A 20605-nucleotide genomic window follows, 5' to 3' on the forward strand; every position below is an offset into this window, starting at 1 on the left:
TTTACTTTACAGGGAGTGCAGAATTATTAGGCAAATGAGTATTTTGTCCACATCATCCTCTTCATGCATGTTGTCTTACTCCAAGCTGTATAGGCTCGAAAGCCTACTACCAATTAAGCATATTAGGTGATGTGCATCTCTGTAATGAGAAGGGGTGTGGTCTAATGACATCAACACCCTATATCAGGTGTGCATAATTATTAGGCAACGTCCTTTCCTTTGGCAAAATGGGTCAAAAGAAGGACTTGACAGGCTCAGAAAAGTCAAAAATAGTGAGATATCTTGCAGAGGGATGCAGCAGTCTCAAAATTGCAAAGCTTCTGAAGCGTGATCATCGAACAATCAAGCGTTTCATTCAAAATAGTCAACAGGGTCGCAAGAAGCGTGTGGAAAAACCAAGGCGCAAAATAACTGCCCATGAACTGAGAAAAGTCAAGCGTGCAGCTGCCAAGATGCCACTTGCCACCAGTTTGGCCATATTTCAGAGCTGCAACATCACTGGAGTGCCCAAAAGCACGAGGTGTACAATACTCAGAGACATGGCCAAGGTAAGAAAGGCTGAAAGACGACCACCACTGAACAAGACACACAAGCTGAAACGTCAAGACTGGGCCAAGAAATATCTCAAGACTGATTTTTCTAAGGTTTTATGGACTGATGAAATGAGAGTGAGTCTTGATGGGCCAGATGGATGGGCCCGTGGCTGGATTGGTAAAGGGCAGAGAGCTCCAGTCCCACTCAGACGCCAGCAAGGTGGAGGTGGAGTACTGGTTTGGGCTGGTATCATCAAAGATGAGCTTGTGGGGCCTTTTCGGTTGAGGATGGAGTCAAGCTCAACTCCCAGTCCTACTGCCAGTTTCTGGAAGACACCTTCAAGCAGTGGTACAGGAAGAAGTCTGCATCCTTCAAGAAAAACATGATTTTCATGCAGGACAATGCTCCATCACACGCGTCCAAGTACTCCACAGCGTGGCTGGCAAGAAAGGGTATAAAAAGAAGAAAAAACTAATGACATGGCCCCTTGTTCACTGATCTGAACCCATTGAGAACCTGTGGTCCATCATCAAATGTGAGATTTACAAGGAGGGAAAAACAGTACACTCTCTGAACAGTGGTCTGGGAGGCTGTGGTTGCTGCTGCACGCAATGTTGATGGTGAACAGATCAAAACACTGACAGGATCCATGGATGGCAGGCTTTTGAGTGTCCTTGCAAAGAAAGGTGGCTATATTGGTCGCTGATTTGTTTTTGTTTTGTTTTTGAATGTCAGAAATGTATATTTGTGAATGTGGAGATGTTATATTGGTGTCACTGGTAAAAATAAATAATTGAAATGGGTATATATTTGTTTTTTGTTAAGTTGCCTAATAATTATGCACAGTAATAGTTAATAATTAAAAATAATTAAAAGTAACGTAATCATAAACAATAAACCAAGAACATCTAAACAGCAGCACGTGTCCCAAGGCATGATGGGAGAGAGCTAGCTGCTCCCCCAACACGCCACAATATGAATATTCACAACAGTATGTATGTAAGAGTTTACTCCAGAAAATAAGGAGAAGCACAAAAGGTTCATTTAATTTGTAAATGTGTCGTTACAAGCTCTAACGTGGAATAATGTTGGTATCCTGCAGCGATTTCAGACAGTCCTGATTCAAGGTGTTCACATCAGATAATAATGAGCATCATTTCAGATTTTGTTATGTCTATGTTACCCATAAACCCTTGTACTTTGGGATAGTTTACAACACTTGGTTTGGATTTTATTTTCACGCTTTAACAGCTTGAGCCACAGCTCTGTTGGCGCAGACGAACAGGCCTCTCAATGTTCCAGCAGCACTGTTCCCACCAATTAACCCAGTGGAAAGGAGGAAAACACCACAGGGTCAAATCATGAAACATGCTGCGCGTGATCATATAAACTCCATCAGCTGTTTTCAGCCCATTGTTCAGCTTAAGACCTTCAACATGGTAACCAGAAAGCAGTCATATCGACTATAATGCCATTGTAACATACAAACCAAGGCTTGTAACTATTGACAGAAGAAAAAACACGTCACCCCACCTCTCCAGCACCCCTACCAAACCACAAACAGACCCAGAGAGCAGCGCTCGGCTCCTTAGCAACAGTGGAGTAGGACTACAGTAACACGCCTGCTCCTAAAATCAGCGTTTGGGTGTGGATCCATACTCAGAGGAACATTACAAAATGGGATTTCATTCAACACTGCACTATGTGGTTCCTCAGGGAGACGTGCTGAAAGACTTGAACTAGAGCAGGTAAGAGCAGAACTTTTATCATAGTTAGAAAGTTGCTGAAAGACAGTCTAATGAACTGTAACTCTAACCACACACACATGCTTCTTGTTAAAACGCTGTAGATAACCCCGCAAGTCCAAGTGACTAAAACCAAAGGGCCAAATCCGTTCCAGAGGTGCATGCCGTCTGTTTTATTTTAAAATCCATGAGGCTGTTGAAGCAGGCTTGTAAAACCTGCGTGAACAGCTGGCCAGGATTGTCCCAGGTTAGAAACAAACGTCTGTCAGGTCTTCTTATACTATACAAATGGTTATTCTCTAATCAGTCTGCTGCTGGCCACAAAACGCAGCGTTATCTAGATAGTGTCAGTTCACAGCAGCAGTCTTTTCAAGATTCTTTATTTTGCGAGATAAAGACCCCACATTATTAAAGAGATCATCTGCTATTAGCAAGCACCTGGGAAAAGTGGGGAGGGAGAACAGGAAGAGGCCGTCTGCATGACCTAGGGTGAGGGAGGGGCACCCAACTGTTACATGTGGTTGTGATTAGTAATATTTTATTTCTCTTAGGACCATACTGAGTTAGATACAGGAACAGAAGGGTTACACACTGAACAACATGACAAAGAGGACAGAAAGTACTGAAGGTTTATGTCTTCGTCTCGGCTTCTTCCATCTAAGCCTGGCATCCTCCTCTGTCACACCAACTCTCTGAATGTCCTCCTTCATTTATGAACCTTTGCTGAGGTCTTCCTCTTTTCCTCCTGCCTAGCTGCTCCATATTCAACATGTATATGGAGTATTGTCTACTTTATCCTCCATCCCTCTTCTGCACATGTCCAAACCATCTCAACCTTACCTCTCTAACTTGACCTTGACATCTTTAAATCTGCAGCCTCCAGCTCTCTCCTGTCACTGCAGCCTTGTAAAGCTTACTTTCATTCCTTTTTCTTTCACTTCTGCTGCTTTTGCTGCCACAATCATCCCTAACACTTGTTTTCACCCACTCCACCATCCCTGCACGGTTTTTTCACTTGTCTTGTCCATTGCTTTGACATCAGGCATTAAGTGTGGCAAGCTGATCTGAAACAAACAAACATGCACAAAATGAACTAAAGAGCACATTGGATTTTAAATTACAAGAACAGTCCAAATGTGATTTAAAGACTCAGTTTAATTCAGTTCAATTCATTGTGATTTATGCAGTGCCAAATCACAACTGTTGCCTAAAGGTGGTTTATATTGGAAGGTAAAGACCGTGCAATAACACAGAGAACCACAATGGCCAGAGCCAGTAGCTGTTTCTGATACGGGCGACATGGGCAGTTGCCCAGGGCGGCATCGTGGTGGAGGCGGCATCCAACAAACAGCCAAACAAAGACAGATACATCCATCCAGCCCTCCCTGTTTAGAATTATTTTTATCCCAGAGGTTGTGGGTTGACCCTGAGGTGATGCACACTCCTGAGTGTATTTTTGTTTTCGCTCCTCTCAGTCAGGAGGTTTGAATGGATGTAGGTTGACTCTAGGAGAACAGACCTCTGATTATGCAAGCAAATGGATATCATGACAAAAAGCAACACTGTGAATTAGTGAAGGAGTAAAAGGCTTTGCATTCTTTAAAAGAAGCATAAGAGTAACTAAACTGATAATCAGCCATTAGAAAATAAATCAGTATCTATTCGTATTTTCCATTTAGATCCTTTAGTGAGCATAAAAACTGCTGAATTTGCTGTTGTGTTGTCAGTCATGTGTTATAATACATTTCATATTTTGGTTCACAGACTGTTGAATTTCATATATCAACATGTCATCTTGGCTGATTTTGGAAATTTGTACAGTTTTGTGGGAATTTTACACAAATGCTTTGTTACCAAAAGATTAAGTTTATTTGAAAATAATGTGCAGATGCAGCAGTAATGTTGCAGTCTCGATTTTATACTAGTACTCACCACCAAACACAAAAACGAGTTGTTTAGCGTGCACAGGAAACCAAAATAAAATGGGGGTTTTTATTATTATGACTTTTTGCATCGCTGAGACTTTAGATGAATAATTAAAAAAATGTAATTAATGTGGTACAGATGTCCCAGCCCTGTGCACCGCCTACAGACTTCCTGTATGCAGAGTAAGAAATATTCAGGCCATGTGGTTGACACATTATGTTGTAAATGTAAACCATGGTTTTACTCTGAGAATGCAGATTTTTTATATATATATCTCTATATATTATATAGAGATATATACATATGTTTCAGCTCCTACTAAGTTCAGATTCTTAGAAGTATTTTTTCATGTAACTCCTTAATTTCATGAGAATTGCAAGGCCCATAAAAGTGCTTAGTGTAATAGGGTTCAAAAAACAAACCTAGTGAAAGTACATTTGATGCTCACTGCCTGTGTCCTGTCTGTCTTTGCATGTTTGCTGACAGATGAATGACAGCAGCACTGTGATAGAGGTGAAAGCATGAATGACCACAGTGAGCAAAGAAGGAACGTTCAGTCCAAATCCTTTCAAGCGGGTACAGGACTCCACCTCCTTCCACCAAGACTGAGGACGTCTACTGGCACGTGGCTTTCGTCCAGAGACTCTGAGCGTTTGGGCCTCCAAGGTGTGTAGTATCAGTTTTAAAATATTGTGAGTGCTCACATGGCCTCACTCCCTGGTATCTAGCAGTTCTGCGTCCCATGCTGCTAACTTTATTTCTCAGTACCTTCCAGTAATTATAAATTCCTGCTTGGCTTGTACATTCTCAGTCACAGCCCCAAAACTCTGGAAGCTTCTCCCTCTTCAGATTAGCTCCTCTACCTCACTATCAGTCTTCAGTTCCCAACTGAAAACATACTTCTTTTCATGAGGTTGTTCAGCTTCAGACTAGCTTTAACGTAACGTGTCGTTTTCTGCAGTGCTTATCTTTCACTTCTATTATTTTGTTATTATTGACTATCATTTATATATTATATTAGTTACTATATTTTTACTCAATTTTTCTTTTTATTCCCTTTTCTTTGTAAATTATTTATATTGTTTTTTGTTTTTATTTTATTTTACTCATGGTGCAGGACCTTGGTCCAGTCTTGACAACATGCTGTGATTGCAGTCAGTGTTTCACAGACCAGTTCCAGTGGAAAGATAAATATTCCTGTGAAATGGTTTTCCATACGTCACATGTTGTAATGTTTTATCACAGTGTTTTATTTGACTTCAAGGAACAAATGTGATCCAAGACTGAACTGGCAACATTGTTGCTGCCTGATACCACAGCACACCTTCAGTTGTGATTAACAGTAAAGTTTTCTTTCTTTTCACGTTAGTTTACTTTATAAAAGTTTGAGCTTCCACTTAAGAAGGCACTCACAAGATATTTATCTCAATGTGGAATATGATGCCGCCATCTCCAGGGTCTCCCTTTTCCTTAACATACCTATAAAGGTTCTTTGGCAGTGGCACATTGATAAGTAACCATAACCCAAAGGAAAAGACAAGTGTAAATGTCAGGAGAATAAAACCTGTCTTGTTTTGTGATGTATGGAGTTATTCCCATTTGTTTTGCTAAATATTGTATATAATATGATGAAGATTAATTTTCCAATTTTCTGTGACAGTGCAGGGGTACTGCTGCCCCCTCCTGCAGAGGCCCAGCAGTGGAAGGGTGATCCCACAGAGCAGAGGGGGAGGAGATGAGAAACTGCTCAGCAGCATCAGGCTGAGGCTGGAAAGCAGAGCAAAACCAGCATCAAGGTCCAAAACTGGGAGCAGACCTGAGACGACCTCACAAAGTGAAGCTCCCACTGTGGGCCAAAGCAAAGATCCAGTCGATGAAAGAACAGGTGAGTGAATCCAAAAGCACGTCCAGTGCTAATGACGTTCACAATGTGTTTTCAGTTTTCACTCCACAGCAGGCACACAGCCTTCATTACATGTTACATTTGTTTAGTTCTAGTGATTACTCTACACTAGATCCACAAATATGTTTGTTTAACAGGCCAAAACGATGAAAAATGCTCCACACAACTCTATTTATTCTCACTTACACTTTGGTTTGAATATAAATATTTTTGAAAAGTTATTATTTCTTTCATTTTGCCTTGGCTCCATCATTATAAGATAACATGGGCCTATGTCCTGCAGTATTTGCTGCTGTTTATTTATTTTTCTAATATGAAAAGTGGAATCAGTTCTTATGTTTTTAGTACAAAAGGACAACTGACTAATTAAACATCTGTGATGCAAACCAATACAATGCATAATCCAAATAGAGAAAGCCAAGGTTAAGCCACAAGTATAACATAGTCATTGGCACTAAAAGCACAGTGAATATAAAGATGGGAAAATGTTGTTTTTCCACTGAATTGCTTGGAAGTTACACACTGCTTGAAATGACTTGCAGTCTTATTTGTGTGTACTTTCCTTTTAAATGCAGACATGCATGCACAGCTTAACATCACACTATTTAAAATGACTTATATTACAGTTATTTCTTCTTTCTATGATTTCACTGTTGTTTCAAACAAAACACATTAAAATCCCATTAAGTTCTAGGGGAGTTTGTATCATTTGGTCATGTGACATATTACAAAGCGCAGTCCTATAGTTCAGTCACACTAAAGTACAAATAGGATTGCAACCAGGAAAAATGTGTGATACATTCAAGTGTTCATATTCAGTATTTCAGTGCAGTGACCACCACAGTCAGAAGGCGATCGCTGTCCTGCATCAACTGCCTCGCTATTGATGCTAAAAAGTTCTGTTTCAACTTATGCTGAACTGAATTTAAGTAGTTCTGTGTTTGCAGAAATAAAAATAAGATATGTTTACAGTTTTTTTCCATATCATTAAAAACATTATTAGAAACATGTCATTCACAGCTTGAGCCCATTCAGTCCCACATTAACAGCAGACTGATTCTGTCTTATTGATACCAATCAAGACAGAATCACAGCCTCTTCAAATTCATCCATCCCACAGGCTTAGGCTTCAGTTAACGTCCCTCTGTTCATAACAATGTTACCATTTGGATCAATCAATTATAAAAGTTCTTAAACGAAAATGTCAAAATGAATCCTTTGAAATGTAACCTCATGGTTTTAAAACTATGATTTTTAAGCAAACTCAACCCTGACCCCAGTAAATGCTCTTTGAAGTAAGACGTAGATGTCATTCAGATTCATGTATAGGTATTTAAGAAACGTCTTTGATGTTCAGCTTTGAGAAATTCTACAGTTTGATTGATGAAAATAAACCAGATGTGATTTGGGGATTTGATCAAACAAACACAATATCGTCTTTATTATTGAGAACTATCTGGTGGTATTCATGTGTACGTTTAGCAATGATGGCTAAAGCTGCTGTTTTTTCACACTGCTAACCACTTAAAAGAGCTTTTGATCAACACACATGCACACAAACACAACAGCTTCCATCTGCCTGTAAATCTCTATAATCATATCCAGACAACATGCGTATATGAATTCTTCTTCTGGCTTTGGAGAGAAACAGATGTTTGTGGTGACTTTAGCAAATAATCTCATTTCATTGTCATTCTTTCTCTATTTTTCTATTGGCTTTGCTGTATTTGGATTAATGGATGTTTTTGCTGCAGTTTGGGTAATTGCCTTTTGGATATCCTCTAGTGATAAGCAGACACAGTTGTTCAGATGTAGTCATGCCCAATCTATCACCCAGATCAAGCGGTAAATGACATCTGCAGTGTAGATGTGTCTAAGTTCAAAGCTGCGTGTCTTAGAGTGATAAACTCTTTGAAACACATACTCTGCACAGAGACCTCGAGAACCCCCTGCGACAGCGAGAGGCCGGCTCGACACACACATCCTGCTTCCACAAAGGTTTCAGAGCTCCATCTATATCTGCCGTCATCACTGTGTGAAGATGAGAAGCAGGACACAGACGGACGGGAGATGAGGTATGAGCACAGAGGCTGTTCTAAGTCATAGGAAACGATGAATCTGCATCACTTTCAGCTTTGTTTGGGATAAACATTTGTAGTTTTCACCCTCCTTTCCCAAACAGGTCTCAGAAGTGATGTCAGCACGAGGGTGGGGAGACAAAAACTATTTTCCCAAGCAATTAGAGCAACTGCAGTGCATGGAAAGTCATGTCCGCTGGGCCTAAATGGGATTTGTTATATCCATGGCATTATTCCATGCAACAAAGAAGGAAAAAGGATAAAGTTACAGGATGTTTTATAAAAAGAAACTCTGTAAAATACCAGTGCAGTGACAGGGGGAGACCCTGGGATTCACTGGAACTGGGTGTTCATCAAGCATGTACAACATTGTCTTGTTTCTCAGAGCCAAGAGCAGTAATCCCACACAGCCGGGTGTAAGCAGAATGACTGCATATTATTCCCATCAGTGTGTTCAGGAGATAGGAGCTGATATTGGACCACGACAGAGCTGTGCTTATATAACATGAAACTGTATCACAAGAGGGTGTACGCAGAATTTAACCATTAAGAACATCTTCTTATTTATTTCAGTTTCTTCTTATTTATATTCTTGTTCTTGAGGACAGAATATCTCAACCCAGTCGCTGGTAACATGCTGCCCCCTGCTGCTGTGAGTGTTTTTATTACATTTCTCAAAGGATCATCAGTAAAAAACAAAAACTTCTGAAAGGAACGATGGAATTATTGTACCATTACATCCTAGCTAGAGACGTTTTATTCCCGATGTGGTGAAGATCAGTGACAAACTAGAAAACAAAACATTAGTTAGCTTTTAAAAATAGTCGAAAACATCTCGTAGGAACAGCTAAGGTACTCCTGCATACGCACAAAAACATATACTATACACTATGTACCACGCACACTTATCATACTGGTTCAAACTGGGACATATTCATTGTGTTTCCTTGCAGGAATTTATCAGAGGAGACCAGCGGTGAAGAACGTGAGGTCAAACTAACCATCTCACACGTGTCACACACCAGTGAAGACGAGCCTGATCCAGGACTCAGCAGTCCACAGCACATCACCAGCTGATCACAACCTTCTGAGTCAGTTTAACCCCAAAAGAATCACCACATGACCAGCGCACACAAACACACCTAATGAGGTGGTGTAGTTTCTCCTCAGATATATATCAACGCTCTGCTCAGAGAGCTGGGTGACCTCTGAGGGACGACGGTGTTTATGCACTGCAGGGAAAATGTCAAACTAATGAGATCTCTGTGGACAACTGACATGCCAACATATACTGTTAGTGGAGCAGGAGTGTTGTTTCAAAATAAAACCTGGACAAATGACAGCTGTAGCGACAAACTAGAAAAACGTAGAATGTGGAAAACGGAGAGCGTGAGGATGAAGAGAACAGGACACGGCTAACAAACAACCAAAGAGTTTATTAGAGTTCACTGAAGTCCTGTGACGAGCTGATCAAGCACTTCCAGACTGCAAACAGTCCGTTTGAAGGCCGTGTTACTCAGGTGTGTTCACCTGTAACTACAGCTACATAGGTTTGTCAATGACTTTGTACATTTTATTTTGTTATGCTCCACATTCAGCTTTTCTTCCATCCACACGGATGTTGGACTGATTTAGGATTCATGATTATTCAGTTTACCTGATTATGTGTTTTGTGTTGTAATAACTGAGAAGCCATCAATGAATAGAAAGAAGAATTTGTGTATTATTTTGTCTCGTTAAAGACGTTTGTTTCTTAGTATATAAAACAAAGAACTCATTTGTTTTACTTGTATTTATAATAACTATGTGTGATTTTTCTGCGTCAGCGGTCCTTCTGGAAACAAATGATCCAAAGTACACAGTCCATGGTTGTCTGCTGACAGGCAGTCCGCTATCAGCTACAGCTGCTGCTGTTGGTGCACCTGGTGGTTATTGTAGTCACTGTTCTAACTTTAAGGCTTTATAAACCCAAGTGGCCAAGTTACAGGTTATTGCTGTACTTTAGTCTTTTAACATGAGAGTCAATAGGGACTCAGTGATGTGTCAGAAAACAATGAAAAAGCCTGTTTTTCAGTCACTCTCCTCTCTAAAGCAGCAGCCTTCTGTCAGGACAAGCAGGATGAGCAGTGTTCGATCATTCATTACTCACGTACCGTCAGTCCTTTCTTTCATTACAGCTAAAACAGCGTCTGCCAAGTTTCTCTCATGACTGTTTGCATCCATCCTGTAAATTACTGCCATCTCGTGGCTCAATAAAAAAGGCAACCCAAACATGCATTTTCACATCAAAGCTCTTGATTGACTGAATATTCTCAGTTTAAAGTCCCAATTATTCCAGCAGCAGTGGAAAATGAATGAGCTGGAGTTACATTTCTTTTTCCTTTGATTTGTTAATTGTACAAAGAAAAACTTCTTGGCTCAAGTTAAAGTTCTCCTTTTAAGGTGACAGTATGTTATTGCTATCGTCACTGCTGGTTGTTAGTGTTAAAGTGTCTTTTATTAAGCATTCAACAAATCAGCTGTAGGGTCTGACTTGTTCTGTAAGAGGTGTGTGATTCTTCTCATTGTGCTTTAAGCACACTGTAGAATAGAGCCAGGCCGAGGCGAGCTGCAGTGTTCGGCGTCCTGCGTGCAATCTGTCGCATCTGTGTCGCGTCTTCTTGCTGGCCTCCTGTCGGCAAACAGGTAGCAGATCATGCACCACACGCTGTGCTCTGGAGAGATCTGGGCACCACTGCTGCTGCGAAAGGGTCTCAGTGCACAGGAGCCTGTCAGCAGGAAGAAGAACAGCTGGGAGCGACGCTCACTGACACACAAGCAGAAACAAGGATTTAGAGCAGACGAGAGCCTGAGCTTTGGGCTCACAGGGATTACTTCTACATCAACTGATGCCATTACTGGAAACTTGTTTATATGAGCATCTACGTTCCCCTCTCGCCGACAGAAGATGGGAAGAAACTGTAAACTTTTTTTAAACAAAACTTTGCACATTAAATGAAAATTAAATGAGCACGACCTGATGTTTGGACTCTGTTACTTGTATACAGTCTCACTATTTGCTTTGTATCACTTTCATCTTGAACAGTCGTGGACTTTGTGACATCTGATCTACAATAAACATCATCACTAAATGATGTTGTTTGGAATCCAAGCAACACTTTCATGCTCCTGCTGAGGAGTGAACATGATGATAAAATGGAACAACATTTTATAAGTTGTTAGGTTTGGATTACTTATTGGACTCAAACCATTACCAAGGAGGAAGTATGCAGCTGCACTGAAGGAGAGGATGATGAGGAAGATGGTGCCTACACCCAGGTCTCCCACGGCACAGGACAAGCACAGAGGCTCTCCACCCAGATCTGCAGGGGCTCCCTGCTGCTCAGGCTCTGCTCTTGGTTGACAGACGTGGACTGATTTGGATTACAGTGGTAATGCACGACTGTCATTGGGAGCTTGTTGTGAGCTGAGACAGGAGAAGAAGACGAACAGCAGAGGGATTGAGCCAACTGCCACATTTGTAAAGCAGAAAAACTTCTTTTCTTCTAGTGATAAAATAATCTCAAATTCTCTGTTTTAAAAGCATATTTAATAAAATACAAAATAAACCCTGTAGCGGTGAATGTTTTCAGGATCACAGTTTCAAATTCTAAGCATCCTCACACCTCTTTGCTGGTGTTTTTTTTTCAGTTGGAGGAGTTTAAACGTGTCGTGTATGAATTATGATTTTAAAACTTCATTTTTTTAAACATGTACTTTTCAAAGAGTTTACTACATGTCCACTCAGTTGGACAACTGATGTGTATGGAGTGACACATCAGTGTCCAATGTAGTGGTAGCGCTGCAGAGATGATATTTCTCGACTGGCCGGGAACGCCGTGGTGGGGAGGTGTGTGGGGAGAGGGAGGTCTGGGCTTCTCTGCGACCCTGCTCTGCATAGGAGGAAGAAGATGGATGGAGATTTCACAGTGGCTTTCATTCTTTATTAGTGTTTGCAAAGATCTGACCAGTTTTAGGTACTAACTTTAACTGCTTGTCATATCACATGTTAGTGAGTAAGGTAAAGAACTACTTTCACCTCTCATTGTTAGTACTTTGAACTACTGCACTTCACAACTTTTCAGTTTACCTGTACTGAAATAATGCTACAGTGTCGACACACACACACACACACACACACACACACACACACACACACACACACACACACACACACACTCACAGCAATCGACTGACAACATTTATGGGGAAAAACCCACTGACCTTCATCACAAATGACCAAACATCACTTTAAGAGGATTTAGAGGAAACAGGTTGTTTAAATTATCAGATGGAGACTTTTGTGAATTCAGTAAAAAAAGAAAATGACCAAAGAACGCCTGTCACATCAAACCCAAAGAGGCAACAATTAGTCTACAACTGCATATTTTCAATGGCAAGAAAAACACATCCCATTAAAGGGGGTAAAATATAAAGAAACGAGGGGTGGGTTGAGAATTTTGCACAATATTGTACATTCATCCCCGAGTAAGACTGAAGGAAAGAGATGACTTCTATAAGACTATAACGTCTCTCAGTAAATTCCTTTAACTGGGCTGGTTCTTCAGCCACGGGCCTTTTTTACTCCCAAACACCAAGAACACACACAGCGCTGTGATCTCAGTCAGCAGCTGCACAGCCTCTTGAGTCACGACATGGTGTAGATTTCAGGCGGGAGCGCTGGGGACACACTCCCCCAATATTTAGAACACATACATTTACAACAGATGAACTACGACAACAGTCCTCAGTGAGGAACAGGAGAGTGTGATGAGCAGCGTTTGGAGAGTTTTTCAAGGTTCTTTCAGCTATTAAAACACATTTACTATAGCTGAACATGCACATTCATGAAGACACGAGACAAGCCTGATGTTAGACCAGTCAGCTCAATGCGTAACCATCTCTGGAAGGATGAAAACACAACACAGCACAACAGAGTCAAACATGTTTACAAAATAGGACAATCAGGATAAAATTACCTGAGAAACCTGCAGAGAATTTTTAAAGCAATCCAGAACAGAAACCTCACAGCAGTTTTTTCCAGTTTATGTCAGCCAGTGCTAATTTTGTTTGAGCATGCGTTCCTTTAAAGACATCGATACTGATGTTGGAAAAGGTCAAGTGGTGCATTAACAACTAGAATGTGGGAAACTTGCTGTCTTACAGTTAAAATATCCCGTGCGAGACGTGTAAGGCATCCGTGAGTGCTCCAGAGAAAACCTATGCTCACATTCACAAAGCAGGTCTACAACTACGGAAGAAAGATGTTTAACGTTTAATGTTTTCTGAAAACTCAATAAGCTGTGAGCCACGGCCTTGTGTTTGTGTTTCCTTTACATAAATCAAGACGTTTCCTTCAAAAATGACTGCAGGGTGAAGGAAACAAAGTGTCTACAGTTCAACATTTCCTGGGATTGGATGCCAACACAGAGTACAAAGGAAGCCTTAATCAATGGTGGAAACCACTGGAGTTTATCGAAATGTTTACCAGAGGTTAAAACAGTCAGGTGGGAACTGTTCACAGCTCAAATTCACAGAGAGAGACGTGCTGAGGCGAATAGTCTCTACAGTTGGTGTGACATAAATCTACATGCTCGTTAGAGTAATGCGTCTGTTCTACCTGACAATGAGGCATGCTGCGACATCGGTGCAGTCACTTCCTGTGAAGTCATCCGGCAGGGAGAAATGCTGGCAGGGGCTGAAGGACAGGAGGACCTCTGTGTCCACCGGGACCACACTGCCTGCTGCCACGGGCTTCAAACGACCCAGGAAGCCGTCTGCATCTTCCATAGCCTTCAGGTTTATAACTCCGCTGCCATTCTCCATGATGCATTTGCAGCTGTTGACTCTGAAGCAGCCTGCCTTCTTAGCAGATCTCCCATGAGAGGAGGCAGTCGGGCAAAACAGGCCCAAACAAACAGATAGTGTGAGGAAGACAGCGTTAGGGATCATACTGGCGGTGTGAGCCGCAGCAATGGACAGGGGCGAGTTATGTGCTGTGAGGTACCTCAAGTGTAGCTGACAGTATGGTGAGGGTAGAAAAGTAATTAGAGTAAAGGTGATTACCATTCCTCACATTCCTAAGACTCTCTAAGCTCAGATTAATGCCCCTGCATACACAGAAATACACACAGACAAGCCCGGCGTCCTCATGGAAGAACTCCATCATCACACATTAAAACCATTTTCCTAACTTGATGTACACAGTAGACCAGCACTGATACAGCGCATACTTTACAGGACCTGTGAAGGTGCTCTGGCTTCAGGAGATTAGCACCAATTAGTACTATTACAGGTGCTAATTATTAATATTGTAGGCTCTTTACAGTATGAAACGCCTTGAGGCAACTGTGGCTGTGATTTGGTTCTATATACATAAGATTTAACTGAGCCTGTGAACAAGGTAGAGCTTCTATAGAGTTTGGATCTGTCAATCAAACACATCCAACAGATGCTGAGATCGATGGAATCTAGATAATATGGAGAGCTCGTCTTCATGTTCCTCAAACCCTTCCCGAATAATGTTTTCAGTACAGCAGGGTGTGTTATCCTCCTGAAAGAGGCTGCTTGCAACAGGGAACATCACTGCCATCAAGGGTTAGATAGTTGTTTAGATAAGCTGTACGTGTAAAGTCGCATCAGCATGAAAGACAGAACCCAAAGTACATGAAGCAGGTGGTGCGGGAGCTGCATGTCATCAATTTTTGCCTTTTGTATTAATTCTAAACCACTTCAGTCTGATATGAATTGATTGTCTTTTCAGATCTATTTAAATGTGCGTGTTTGTTTGTGGCAGAAATCATCATGTTGCCCTAAAAAACACAAAGTTAAATGGTTGTATAACTTTAAATAGTTTAAGTTCATAGCCTGGGGCTCGCTCGGGCCACTTCGGAGGTGGGGTGCCCCCGGCCTCTCGGCCTGGGGCTCGGTCACTCAGGCACAGCTGGCTGCCGGCGGAGCTCACGGGCGCGTCACTGCAACCCCCCCTGGCTTCTGCTCCGCGGCTGCTGAGTGAGCCCTCATCTGGGACTCTCCTCAGCTCTTTCTGGGACAGTGGCGCGGCTGCCCCTCTGTTGGTCTTCCTTGGTCTCTTGTGTTCTGGGGGCCTCTGGATGTCTGGAGTTTTGATCTCCTCCATACCTGCTTCATGCCCTGGAGGACGGGGCTGTGGCCCCCCCACACCCTCTAGCAGATCATTACATGAAGGAACCTTTTAAAAAAACAAAAAACAAGCGCGTCCATGCTCACAGGTGTACACACGGGTGATCACACCCACAAACTACACCCTTTTTGGCTCCTACCTCAAAGCACACTGTGTTCTGTTGATCTTATGTGCTGCACAATAATGTTTAACATTTAGTATTTACTGTCATATTCCCATATATCATTGTGATGTTGTTTATTCTATTACTCTTGTTCGCTTCTGCTTGCTTTCTTTTTTCTTTCTCAGCAGGTGATCCAGGTGATCGATAGATGCATTTTTTTTTCTCTGCCCGTTCTGTTGGTTTTTGTCTTTTGCCCTTCTCCCCCGTCCCTCTTCTCAGCTGTTTCTCTTTCCCTCTTTCTTTCTCCCCTTCTTTCCCCCAGTCAAGTCTGTCCCGTATTCAGTAAGTGAAAATAAAATAAACAATAAAAGGTGAATCAAATGGACCATTACGGCAAGGCTGGGATGGTCAGGTTGGTAAAGTAAATCCGTTGGGCATCTTTCTTTGCCTTTAGACAACAATTCTGATGCAAAAGAGCCAAACGGGACAGGCCAAAAAAATAAATAAATAAATGTGCGTGTTTGTTTGTGGCAGAAATCATCATGTTGCCCTAAAAAACACAAAGTTAAATGGTTGTATAACTTTAAATAGTTTAAGTTCATATATCGTGAGGCACTGTTTGCTGACTAATGGTATAAATGTATGTCCCCAAACACCGTGTACCAGCTCCTGTTGTGAAAAACATGTTATTGGCTGCAGTGAGACTTCCAGCGTTGTGCCAGTTAACCCAGCACCATCACTGAGCTGCTGTTGGTAGACATGACAGATCTGATATTAAGCAGATGCTACGACTAAGTTGTTCGTAGTTGCCACAGTGCCTTTGAAATAGACTTCACAAATTCACAGCACGAGTCATTCAGTATTTGGGATGTTACTGCCCTGACTGTGCTGCCCTCTAGTGGTGTTTTTGGCTATACACAGGTCATTAGATTGATAAACACAGAATGTCCCTTTGAATTGCTGCTGAAATTAACTTCAGGCATCTCCTTTTTGAAGGCACCCACCCAAAAAAACCCCATTGGGTTCATAAGTGAGATTTTTCCCCCATTTAAACAAGCCCACGATGCAAGTCCTTAGAAATCCTGTATAGTTAGGATAGATCAGAAAAAAGTGATTATAGCTCCACAGCCGAGACTGTGTTCAAATGAGGAGCAGAGCCTACTTTTATTTTTTTTTAAGAGGCTCCAGACAAAATACGATCCCTCTGACTGTAACAGAGACACTAAAGAGCAACGTTACTATGACATAGAAACATGGTCTGGTTCATGTATGTATTTAAGTGTTTATGGAGAAACAACACAAACAGTACGTTCCAAAGATTTTATTTTGTTACTAGAAAATGCCTCTAAGCTTTGACGGCATATTTGCGGACCGAGTAGAGGAGGTCTTTCTTCTGCTGTTTCTTGGTGCGCAGGCTCTCTTCGTGCTTGTTGAGCCGGCGGCGCAGAGCTCTGGTCTTCTTGGGTCTCAGATCCAGGGGCTTGTACTTCTTGCCCTGCAAAAACGGTTATGTTTCAGTCAAGCTAAAAAGCATAAATCACAATAAAAATCCATCTGCAAGCACAGATGTGTCATGTTTTAGAGAGCAAAATGTTTTGCGTGAGGGTTCACTGCAAACACAAGAACTCAGCATGGCTGCATCCGGATGCATTAATGCATCAGAGCATCACACTGTGATTACACTGACTAAAACCTTACAACATGTAACTGAACAAAGAGTGACACAGGAGAAGTTTCTAAATGTTATTCTGGCTCATGTCAAAGCATCACAGCTTTTATACCCTGTGCTTATGTAATCTTGGTAATCTTGTTGTTAATAACAGTGATTACTTGTTTTAGTCAAACAACTGATTGGCTGTTATGAATTTAATTGATGTTGGTGGAAACAAACTTTATTTTATCAAATTGAAGTAACAAAAACATTTAATTAACTTGTAATTCTTACTGGTACGAAGAGCAGGCTAATCACAGCCGTGCCTTATTTAGAATTCTTACTTCTTAATATCAAATACAGTCACAAGTAATTTTGGTAATCAGCTGCGATGCATCAGCAAGAACCGAAGGAGTTTGAAGCAGGCAGATGTGTGTGTTTTAACATGGGAACAGCTGGAGGGGCTCACCTTGTAGAACTTCCTCAGATTCTCCTTCTGTGTCTGGTTGATTACAGTCAGGACTCTGGCGATGGACTTGCGAACAACACGGCTGTGAAGAATAAACAGCAAAGTCAGCCGTGCAACCACTTAGGAAAGTGTCCAAGACAAGAGCACATTAGCTGTTTTAATGTACTTAAAAACACTGCAATGATTCTAACAAATGTCTTGTTGTGTATGTATTTCAGGTCAGGCAACAAAAACAGAGTGAACCACACATCAATATACAAACACGCTTTTAAAATACTGGACCAAAGTCAATGTTAAGGCAAAAATGAAGACTTAAAGACAAATCCGTGGGTCTTTAAACAATCATTTTTGGTTATATTGTTTCTTCATTTGCTCTTCTTAGCTTTTAAGTCATTGTTCATATTCGCTCTCAGGTATTTCAATTACACATTTTAATAGAATATTGCTTCCTAAACACATTAAAAGGGACACGGCCAACAAATCAGCCAGAGCTAGAAGTCTGAGCAGTCACATGTTACTCAAATGACTCAACATCCATGTAAACTTCTGTTAAACTACATGCAAGTTTCTCTTTAGATGGGGTTACCTATAGCAAAGAAATGTATCCCCAGGACAACTCTTTCATAGTGTGCCAACTCTGAACTTGCTGACTTTATGGTCAATACTTATTCTGTACTTCTTCAAGTGACAGCAGTGAGCCATGGAATCCAAACCTATTAGCTAGATTAACCCAGCGAAACAACAGCAAAACTAAACATTTCTCATTACAACTGTGGTTGGGAAAGTATTTACTCAAGTGCTATCAGATGCTAAGTGAATGACATCCCATGCATCCCTGACTACAAGTATCTATCTGACCGGTTAAAGATCATCTGGGTTGGTTTGGTTCAGTAGGATTTATGTTCAGTACTCACATCTTGGAGAGTTTGGAAGCAGCTCCACCAGTAACCTTGGCCACTCGCAGCTGGGACAACTCATTTTTTAGGTCGTCGAGCTGCTTCAGCAGCTCCTCCTTCTTCTTGCCCCGCAGATCTCTTGCCTTGATTTTGGCCTGAATGACAGAAAACAAGCAAACACGTTGTAAGGAGAGCATGGGCATTAACACGCCATCGGTTCGGCTAACACGCACAACGCAACACTATCTAACATTATCATCCGTACGTTACACATTCGCATTACTTAGGGGAAATATTCAAGCTACTTGCTACCAGTATTAACAAGGACACGTTATTTGTACCAAATGCTTCGGTTCAACTACCCAGCAGCAGTAGATACTTGTCGCTATTTTTTCCACTAGCTTCATGTTAGCAACTCAGCTGAGCGGCGCTGGTCGGTACGAGCGCTCCGTAATAAATCATTTTATTCTATTCTGGTAGCAGCCTGCCTGTCAACATACGCACTAACAAGTACCCAAGAAGTTTATGAACGCATATAGCACGAAACAGACGGGTTTCTGCGGCTCTTAAAGACCAAAAATTGGCAGTTAGTCGAAGAGTGAGAGTCCCCCACCATGTTCCTTTTCGCTGCTCCGTCGGAAAGGCCGGACGCACCGCGTGCTCACAAAAAGCAGTTTCCGGAGATTTTTTTCTTCGTCATTTCAGTTTCTCACCGTGCAAACAGCGCCACCGTGGCGCGGAGGACTGAACAACACACCCACCCACGCAGTACGATCGCTTCCAGTGGAACACCCCCCGGAAGAAAAACGGGTACAAACAAATGAAAAGAGACACTTTTATATAACTTTGATATAATCACAGACCAAATGAAGCCGCTAAACAAAAAAAGTACAACTGTATTATTGTCATTTCCTGATCTCAGGACATGGGACGTGTGCAAAATCTTTGCATATCAGAGTTATATTGCCACAGTAGTGTCAGAAGTGTGGGGAAAAATCAGGTAACGTTGATTTTCTAACCAAATGTGCAGAATTTGAAACAAATGTAGGCAGGTGCTGTTTTTCAAACCCAACTAAACAGCCAAACTACTTCACACAGACGGCTCTAGACTACGTGATCCTGTAATTTACCTTTACGTTTATCTTTCTTGTTTACTGCTAGGAAAAAAACCCTGACACATCGACCAAAACATATCAGCCTTCCCCGTTATAACTCCAAAACCATTACCTGCATGGTCATCAGGGGCACCTCCAGACCTTTTTCATAAGGCTGGCCATATGGGGGCCACTAAAATAGTGGTGTGTCACGCCAAAAACAGAATTTCCAGTTTTATTACACTGTAGTCAAATATAGGTTATTTGAAAAATACGGCAAAAAAGGGAGAAAGATTGGGGTCAATGGGGGTGTCAATCTGAATGGGGTCTGAATAATTTTAGATGACCAAAACTAGGCACTGTGAATCCACCTTAGTTTATAAATTGTGGACACACACTTCTAATCTGTGTGGGTTTGCATTTTTCTTTTCCAATTTCCATTTTCTTTAAAGGGGTAACAAACAAGCAGAAAAAACACTGAAGCTTTATAAGTTCAAACCATCACTGCAGTTCCTCTAGGGTCCACTTCTGCTGCCGCTAAAAGGAAGTCAGACCATGAAGTGTCCCATTTTAAAATGCCAGTTTTACAGCACTGGAAAGCCTTTGGATTAACACCCCCATAACACATAGTTTTCGTTTTCTGGTTATTGGAATACAGATATAACAGTTAGCAGCATGCTAACAACTGTAGCTGGTGGCACTCTACCAACTGAACTACAAGGATCACAGAACTGGAGATATTTTAATGGATTATCTGTTGGATTTTATCTGGTCTGGTACAGATCAGCTTTTTCTTCAGTTTTGGTAAGGAAAGTTTTTGTATTTCATTATCGTTTTACTTGTTTAGTGTTCATGTGTCTATAAAAAAAATGGTGAGGCCTCATAATAATAATAATAAACCAATGGGTGATATCTTGGTGGCCACAGTTTGCAACACATAATTAAGAGTGTTTTATGATCTAAATAAAGTGGACATTCACAGCTGTTGAAAAGCCGATGTGAATA

The 20605-nt window shown here is 41.4% G+C and overlaps 3 protein-coding genes across 3 annotated transcripts in view; 2 read left to right on the forward strand and 1 right to left on the reverse strand.

Annotated features, from left to right (window-relative positions):
* The window catches only part of LOC113032917 (serine/threonine-protein phosphatase 6 catalytic subunit-like), a 78805-nt gene that overhangs the window by 11821 nt on the left and 46379 nt on the right, over positions 1-20605 (forward strand). The window lies entirely within an intron of this gene.
* Positions 2160-10847, forward strand: LOC113032918 (uncharacterized). The gene is made up of 5 exons (XM_026186056.1): positions 2160-2282; positions 4692-4871; positions 5866-6090; positions 8042-8183; positions 9140-10847. Exons 2-5 carry the CDS (start codon positions 4727-4729, stop codon positions 9261-9263), a joined length of 636 nt encoding a protein of 211 aa, XP_026041841.1. The 5' UTR covers positions 2160-2282; positions 4692-4726; the 3' UTR covers positions 9264-10847.
* On the reverse strand, positions 16797-19200 carry LOC113032919 (60S ribosomal protein L35). Its single transcript, XM_026186057.1, has 4 exons — positions 19120-19200; positions 18525-18661; positions 17611-17692; positions 16797-16985 (listed from the first exon to the last, which is right to left on the reverse strand). The coding sequence occupies exons 1-4, from the start codon at positions 19120-19122 to the stop codon at positions 16836-16838; spliced, it is 372 nt and encodes a 123-aa protein (XP_026041842.1). The 5' UTR covers positions 19123-19200; the 3' UTR covers positions 16797-16835.

This window comes from Astatotilapia calliptera, chromosome 12, assembly GCF_900246225.1.
Source record: "Astatotilapia calliptera chromosome 12, fAstCal1.2, whole genome shotgun sequence".
Lineage (NCBI taxonomy): Eukaryota > Metazoa > Chordata > Actinopteri > Cichliformes > Cichlidae > Astatotilapia > Astatotilapia calliptera.